Here is an 8,239-nt window from a genome sequence, read left to right on the forward strand (position 1 = left end):
TCCTTGGTTTGGATTAACATTTCTCAACTTATAAACACTGAACTTTTATTCTGAAAAATGACGTACTTCCGTGATTCATTTAGTTAGCCAATCAGAGGTTGCCAGATTTGCCAAACAACTAACAAATTCAACCCCCGCTAATCAGAATTTCAACTATTCGTTTTTTAACCGTTTACCTCGTAACGTCATTGTCAACAAGATGGTACACCTGAGAAATGGAAAAGCCTGCTCATAAGTACGTCCACTATTCATGCTGTCACATCGTCCCATGTAAAACATGTATGTTGTTGTATTTCCCAACATGAGGAAACTCAACCTTCTTTAGTCCTTTACAAGACATTTTATATTTGTTGATTCTTTGAGAAGTCTCCTCTTTGATATATATATATATGATAAATGGATAGAGGATTAACACAAAGGTTTGTTCATTTTTTATTGCAACATGTATACAAATACTAGTATGCCAACAGTTGCAGTCACTTATGAATCAACTGCACTTAATATGTGACGGCAAAAAACATTGTTTACATTAAAATAAATCTTTAATTAACCTTTTAGCACACCTAACCATTTTCTTATACTCAAAGCTGAAAATGATGAAGAGTCTTCATACTGTGAAACTAGTAGACTGGATTTAAAATATTGTCAGTCATTATTTGCAGAATCTTCGATTTAAAGTCAAATATTGACCAAAAAATGCATTGCCCCCCAAACTTAAATTACAGAAATCCACTGTGTCAGGGAGCCCACAATTGTATCCACTTTGCTGTAGTTCAAAATAATGTTTTCTTTCTGTGAAAAGTGAATATGAATATCAGTATAACAAAGTGCCATGGTTGTGCTGCTGCTGCATCTAACAAGAACTAAGTCAACCAAATCAAAGTTGGTCATTGGCTGCAGAAGATGATAAGGTCCGGAGTAAGTTCCCTACAGGAACCACAGGCACGGGTTCAGCAGATGGCTTGTTTTATTCCCACATAGTGACATAATCAGGCAGTCGTATCAAAGCCTTCCCCTCTTGCTGTGTCCAATTTCATTCATCGTAGTGAAGTGAAGATAGGAATTTGTCCACATCCAAGTCGTGGGGAAAACAGTCCATGAGTTTCTTCCGTTCCTGCAGATTTAAGAAAAGAATCGTTACAAACCAAATATGATTTAATTATCCTTCAATTACTGTCATTTATACACAGCAAATAACTAATTTCTTTGACCAACATGCAGTTACGCCCCAAAATTTGACTGCATTTGTCATCTGAATACTGCTCTTTCCACGATAGGAAAATACATTGTTTTAAAGCCTTTGGCTGCATTAGGAATAATAAATATTCACTTCATGTTGTACTCACCCTCTCTTTCTTTGCAGGTGGGCTAACAGTGGGAGAAGATTGCTTGCGCTTCTTGGAGTTTTTAGAGCCCGCAGTCGTCTTTTCTCCAATCCCTTCCTGGCGCAAACTGTCCTTCAAAGGAGTGCCAGTCCTCGCGATGGCAGCACGAGAAAGAATCATGAGTGTGTGCGCAGCCATGTTGATACTGTTTTCACTACCAGCCTCACTGGCTGGGCTGCAGGTGGGGACATCTGGGGTGTTGGGTGGCAATAGATGTTTTGGAGTTCCCTCTTTAGCCCCCTCTTTACCCTTCCTCTGGCGAGAAGGTGTCTTGGCAGAGTCTGTGGACTCATCCTCATTGAGGACAGTAGCAGGGGTCCTGGGGAGTGTGAGGTCTGAAGTCCCACCTCTTTGTCTTTTGACTGGAGTGCAAGGGGAGTTGTGGCCCTGGATGTCCTGCAGCATCTCTGCTGCCTGTTTGGCCAGAGAGCTGGTTTTTGAGGGAGTTTTAGAGGGATTAGATGTAGACTGGGTTACAGCCTGAGAAGAGGGGTCTCTTGATGCTAAGGGTGACGGTGTTGATGGCTCTTGTGGGCTGCCCTTAATTTCATTCTCCTTGTTGGCCGTTACATTTGGCATCCCCTGAGAGGGAGTCCTCTTTTCTGTGTGCCCTTCATGTGAAGTCTTTTCACTGAGTTCTTTTTTGCTGCTCTCTTTTTCCTTTCTGGTTCCTGATTTCGCTGCAGTGTCAGAGGACAATGACCTGGATGTATGAGAATCCTTTGCGGTTGTTCCCTCATCAGTCTTATCAAAACTTTGTTTCTTGTCAGAAGAACGTGATTTTCTTCCAGAGTCAGGCTTTTTTACAGACTCAAGCTTCGACTGGTCTGCTTTACTTGTACTTTCACTTTGTAAATCTTGGTTTGGTCCACTGTCTTGTTTGCCAGGGTTCTCCTGAACTTGATCTTTCTGCTGCTGTTTTGGAGGCATTAACTTCCCTACGTCCCCCACAAAGCCTGCTCCAGTCTGAGGATCTGCTGAACACCTAACAGGCTGTACCCTCCTTTTGGGCCTGTTGCCACCCAAAATAGCAGGCTTTGTCAGGTTTGGATTACTTTTTTTGATCTGCTGATCAGGCTGTGATGAAGATGTATTTGTAGCTGCAGGTGAGGGGGCTTTAGCAGTTTTTGGTTGAACTTCTGCAGAAGAGTCAAAGCATAAGATTCTCCTGTGTTTAGGACCCTTTTCTGTGTCCTGCTGGCTTGTATTTTCAGCAGGTTGAACCGACTTACCAAACGGATGCTGCTTTATCCCTGGAACTGGAAATGGAGACAGGACGGAGAGATAAGGTAGAAGTACTTACGGCATTGTCATTTAAGAGACATATGGCTAGAAAGTGGTATTTCTCAGCTTCTCAATGCCACTCACCTGAATTTGTAGACTGTTTGGTCCCCGGTGCTGGATGTTGGGCCTTGATAGTTGGAGACTGCTGCACAGTTGCTGGTGTTGGAATGGCAACAAGCTGTAGGAAAACATGTACCTTGAGTTTTACAGCTCTGAAAGTTATGCTATGGGTTCACACACAAAATATCAACCAAAACAAACAGAAACTGCAATATTACCCCAGTAGGGATAAAAACACAATTTTTGTTGGATTAAATTTTGAGTGTTACCTGATTAGACACCATCTGGACCCTTCCAAGAGTTTTCTGGCCTACAACAGAAACAGGAAGCATCACAGGCTTGACAGATGAGGGTAAGATGAGTGCTGGCCCTGTATATAAACAGACATGAAGGTAAATACGTCAAATATTAACACTGATGAAGACAAACCTTACTTCTATTCTATTAAATATAATTCCAACAGTTCTTTCTTATTTATTTATAAAATATCCCAATAGTCAGGTTCAGAAAATTATGTTACTTGAAAGCTGATGCCTGTGTAGTTTTTTTTCTTCCCAAGATGTGAACTCTTTGAAAATACCTGCTAAAGAATACTGCTGAAGCATTTACATCTGTGGTATATGTCGACCAAACTGCCTCTAACCTAAAAGCCACAATGCCCTACAAAAATTTCAAACAAGGTGGATAAGATCTGTTTTCTCTTACCAGGAGAGAAGCCTTGAGAAGTGTTTTGAGCATCTCTAGCTGGAGATTCAGTCACAAGGAAATAGCTAGCAGTGGCTCCTTGCAGAGCCTGGTTAGCGGTGTCCAGGGGTAGCTGGATAATGTAGTTCTGCGGCGTCTGCGAAGTCCCAGTTAGTGGGGGTGCAACTACAGCCCCGGCTTTTAGGCCAAGAGGGCTTGGATGTCCCTCTGAGTTTTGTAAGCCACTAACTGCCAGAGCTGCCTCGTCCATGGTGTGTTTTGGTGTGCAATTGCCTGCAGGAGACTTGGCCGGAGAGGAGAGGTAGATGGTAGGTATCTTCTCTCCGGATATACTAGAAATTGCCTGATTCAAGGCTGCGTCACTAGAAGAATGCTCATCCTGGTTGTCGCTGATGATGATTTTCAAAGAAACTATATTGGGATCAGCTGCATCCTTGCTTGGAGTTGTGTGGATGTCATTTGGAGGATGGAGTGCAGCATCAACTGGGGTACAAGACGAAGTGGATGGAGGTGAGGACGAAGCGAGTGGAGCTGGTAGCGCTGTATAGGTGGGAGCATTTGTGAGAGAGCAAGGTGTCGCAATGAGGGATGCAGAAGTAGAAACTGATGAAGGCAAAGCAGGGAGAGTTGTAGCTGTAGTATTAGCGGTAGATAGAGAAGAGGCAGATTCCACCGTAGAGAGAGTGATCACTGGTTGGTTGTCATCTCCACTGGTTGAGATCGACACATGAGGTGGGTTGGCAGTCTGTGTTGGAAGGTTGTTCACTTCATCTCGTAGAGGTGACAAACATGCAGGCGGGTTGCTTAAAACTAATGAGCAGACTGCAGTGGGTTGTTCTTTAGTTCCTTGTGCCTTTTTGATCTCCTGTATCTTGTCTTTACTTAAAGTCGCCTCCCCTCCTGGTACAGCAAATACTGCTGAAGCTCTTGGGGTGGGAACCGTTGAGTCATTTTGGACAGGTGTGGTCATAGTGTTGTCTTTAGAGGTAGGCTCCATGCCGTCTGAGAGAGCTGGAGGTGTGTTCAGAGCTTCATCGATATCCATTGGAGTTTCAATGACATCTTTATTAACAAGTGAGGCTTTTGACTTCTTTTTTGAGACCCCTCTAGTAGATGAATCTCCTCGCTGCTCTCCTTGACTGATATATAACCTGGCTGAGGTATTTTCAATTCTGGATGCCCTGCCACTAGGGCAAACAACTATTTTCTTTATCAAAGTTGGAGCAGTTGACTTCCTGGTCTTGCGCTCTTTCTGTTCTGGTGCTCTTGTCTTCATAGTGTTTGGTGTTTGATCCAGGGAGTTGACCTCTTTTTGTGCCGTGCCTGAAAAGTAAGAATGAGTTCAGTTTAAAAAAAAAACATTTCTGATTGATAACAGGCACAACCAATCTTTCATGGGACCAATCTCTTCCACACACTTAAAAGTTATTAACCAAACCAGGGGGATTTTTAAAAAAATCTTTCTGGTTTACCTGGCTCATTGCTCTGCAGAGTTCTGACTGTAGCCGAAGGTTCAGGTGTGTCACTCTCTTCAGGACATCTATTGATAATTTCTTCCACTGCTTCTCCATCAGGGAGCTTGTTTTTATCTGTAAATCCAATACATTGATATGAAATACATTCCTTTATATACCTGTACAAGTGAAAGTGCAAACTCAGAGCAAAGTAGTTACTGCAATCGAAGAGGTCGAAGAGCGCCTGAAAAGCTGGGTCTGACTCTGTTTGTTCCAAAATGTCGTGAATGGCATCATCACTCATATGAATTTCCCCCTACAGAGGAAAATATGACAGAAAAAAATGTAATCACACAGTAAAAATAATCCAGTCCTGATGATATATCTATTAATGTTAAAGTGGGGAAGATTTTCAAGTTATATGTATCATTTTGGCACCTGCAATCCCAGGATTTCATCTATAGATTGATCTGCCTCCACTGTACTTGATGAAGGCTTCGGTGTTGGGGGTGTTGGATCACTGATGTTAGAGAACAAAAAAGAAAAAAAAACACATCATAACACAGCGTTGCATAGCTTTGGTTTGAACAGACAAACTCTTATAAGCAATGGCACAATGCACACTTCCAACTTAACACATACCTGGCAAGGATTTTGTTGATGTTTTCAGCAAGCTTCTCTTGCAATGATCGGTCTCCCAATATCTTGTCACGTGCATTTTGTATAACAAGTTGCTGTGGAGATTAGAGTGTGTTTTAATGTCAAAAAATTATGAGCGCTTGATGTAAAGAGAAACATTTAGTCTTGGCCCACAACAATCAAGTGAAGTTTTCATAAAAACTGGATCAACCTCACAAAAGTAACTGTGTGTATGACTTACAGGAAAGTTCTCGTCAACAATTTCTTCAGGTTGGGATTCTGCATTCTGCCCAATGGCAGCCGAGGCACACCTGCCAGGTACACTCGTCACACTAGAAGCACCACTTCTTTTTCTAGGGGTGTCCCTGGTTGCAGAAGAAGTTATCAGAAAGTTAGTTTCTGTCATGTACGGGCACACTTCAGGGTGATGTCATAAAACACAATAAATGAATGCTGTGATCGTGGGCTTAGGAAGGGTAAGATTTGAGACACTGTGGGTTTGAAGGACAACATTGTTTATTGAATTATCCTTCATGGTCAGGCTGTTAACAACAAATGTGAAATAGAAATCCTGGTCCTTACCATTTCCTCCGTCCCGGAGACATGGGGCCTGGGTTTAAACGATTTTCCGAAAGAATTATCTGAACAGGTGAATCTCCTACAATAAAAGATGTCACACATTATGAAAACACTGTCTTTCCTGTCTCTTTTCTTATCTTGAAAATATTGCTTAATATTTTGGACACTTTTCATGATAGATAATAAAAAAATTTAACTCAGATACAGAATATATAGAGATGTATTTTTCAAAATCACACAGTAAATTAAAAGGACTGCCGTCTTGATAGTGTTGTTGGTATTCTGCTATACTTACTTGGAGTATTTACTAATCGGCTGACGTCTTGATTCTGCTGATGGGCACTGCTGCCAGTAGCCTGTCTGCTGGAGAGGACACTGTAGCTCACAGGAGTGGAATGGCCCAGCATGCCATGGGAAGAGTGGGCGGGGCTGATGATGGAGCTTGCGTCAGAAACTGTTGAGCAGACAACAGCACTGGCTGAAGTCACAGCCAAGACCCGCTGTCTCGCCATGTTTGCTAATCCAACCCGTGAACGAGCTGTGAAACACAGAAGTGGATTTATTAATAGCATGACAGAAACACAGAACATATTACAGTTTTTACTTACATAATATCACAAGTTGTATTTACAGTAATTTAGTCTCTTGAATTTAAAATGGATTATTTTTGTGCAAACTGCTTAACAATCCTTTTTTCAACATGCATATGTGCTTAGGCAACAAATGCATCATTGTAAGTGTCTGGTGCATGCACCAAAGCCCTCAAAAAGTACTTCTAAGCCTGCATCTTAACAATACAAACTCATTTTACTCATGCTGCGTTTATGTTTCACTATTGTACTTGATGAAACAACAACAGAACATCAGGTGTAAATGGAAACATTAAACAACAAACTTACTTCTTTGACTTGCTGATATAGATGGGGAGTTTTGCAACGATCTGTGAAGAGACAAAGAAGAAATATTGAACATTTCTCTCCTCAAATGTTGCTTTCTTAGCAAAATTGTAAGAGTCATTCTGATGATGGAAGTCATTACTTAATCTGGTTAACTGTATAATCCAGCTTCTTCCACAAGGAAGTCATCATGGCAGGAACCTCCCGACATGACTCTGTAGAAAAGAATGTCAAGTTAGCAACACAAAGCTGTCATCTTAGTGAGCATGAGCTACAAAAGGTAGATGTTGTGGTAATCATGTCAGGTGAACGCACCTTTTGCTTTCACTGCTACATACTCGCTCAATATTGTTGTTAGGCCTTTCCCGAAGACAGACTGGGTGAGGGGAAATAAGGAGCCGTGGTTTACAGTTGTGCCTTATTGTGTTTGGCATTAATTTTTTAGGGAAGTACTTACAAATACACAGGCAGGAATTGTCCCATCTACCGTAGCGTGGTCGGCATACTCCTTAAGGTTTGGACTTTCGTGAATGAACGCTTGGCTTGTAGCGGTCAGCCCCTCATCTTGGAGGTATCCTGCGGAGGGGGAGGACATTACCAACAGCTAGTTTTGAGGAAACATAAAAAACGTTGAAACAACGCCTCAAATACAATCTGGTATCAGTGATGCGTCACATGTATACCACCGGCTTTAAAAAATAAACCTATATAAGCCCTGGGTCCTTTGTAGACTATTACATATCAACACTGGCTAAAGCTACTGCTACAGCTTTGCTTTATGAACAACAACAAAAGCTTTACCCAAGACAAGCCGGGCGACGTCCGACGGCAGCAACATGGCAGCCTGTTAGTTTATCAAAGGGCCCAACGTTCAGAAGTTAACTGCATGTTCAGTGAAAGGAATCCGTTACAAGGCGTCAAACTTCAACCGTTAGTGTATTACAGTAAACGCGACGTCTGGAGGACACCACTACTACTCAAAAGGCGGGGAACTCAAGCACGTATAACCCGGAAGTTTCAAATGAGAACGTCTTAGCGAATCTGGTAGTTGTAGTCCAACGTCAGGCAATAGACTGACGTACTGCCAACAAACGTGAAAATATACGACAGTTTCTGTTACTGATGATGCCTAACGTAATGTTGTTTGGTGAAACTGTGTTACATTTTTCATTTACCGATTCCGTTTGACTTTGTTGACCTCGAGTCAAATGTTAGTGCACTCACCAGGAAGTGATGT

At 42.0% G+C, this 8,239-nt stretch overlaps 1 protein-coding gene across 3 annotated transcripts; it reads right to left on the minus strand.

Moving 5' to 3' along the window:
- Window positions 1-487: 487 nt before the first annotated feature.
- Window positions 488-8,193, minus strand: npat (nuclear protein, ataxia-telangiectasia locus). Of its 3 annotated transcripts, XM_074679841.1 has the most exons (18): window positions 7,804-8,192; window positions 7,460-7,578; window positions 7,318-7,378; window positions 7,145-7,217; window positions 7,006-7,046; window positions 6,402-6,644; window positions 6,110-6,185; window positions 5,769-5,892; window positions 5,531-5,622; window positions 5,327-5,408; window positions 5,108-5,204; window positions 4,907-5,023; window positions 3,435-4,757; window positions 2,999-3,099; window positions 2,754-2,847; window positions 2,618-2,644; window positions 1,347-2,524; window positions 488-1,114 (listed from the first exon to the last, which is right to left on the minus strand). In XM_074679841.1, the coding sequence occupies exons 1-18, from the start codon at window positions 7,838-7,840 to the stop codon at window positions 1,034-1,036; spliced, it is 3,966 nt and encodes a 1,321-aa protein (XP_074535942.1). In that variant the 5' UTR covers window positions 7,841-8,192; the 3' UTR covers window positions 488-1,033. The 3 variants fall into 3 exon arrangements, with proteins under 3 accessions (XP_074535942.1, XP_074535941.1, XP_074535940.1); XM_074679840.1 differs by having other exon boundaries at window positions 1,347-2,644; window positions 2,999-3,039; window positions 7,804-8,193; XM_074679839.1 differs by having other exon boundaries at window positions 1,347-2,644.
- Between the last annotated feature and the right edge of the window lie 46 nt (window positions 8,194-8,239).

The sequence above is a fragment of the Halichoeres trimaculatus genome, unplaced genomic scaffold (genome assembly GCF_033239565.1).
Source record: "Halichoeres trimaculatus isolate MK-OKI-2021-1 unplaced genomic scaffold, fHalTri1.1 fHalTri1_scaffold_9, whole genome shotgun sequence".
NCBI classification, from domain to species: Eukaryota; Metazoa; Chordata; class Actinopteri; order Labriformes; family Labridae; genus Halichoeres; species Halichoeres trimaculatus.

Excerpts from the sequence above, each read along its gene's own strand:
- npat (XM_074679839.1), bottom strand. The coding sequence starts at position 7,840 with ATGTTGCTGCCGTCGGACGTCGCCCGGCTTGTCTTGG. Across the intron at positions 6,645-7,005 it reads TATATCAGCAAGTCAAAGAA|CTCGTTCACGGGTTGGATTA; the intron begins GTAAGTTTGTTG and ends TGTGTTTCACAG. Across the intron at positions 5,409-5,530 it reads ATCAACAAAATCCTTGCCAG|TGATCCAACACCCCCAACAC; the intron begins GTATGTGTTAAG and ends CTCTAACATCAG.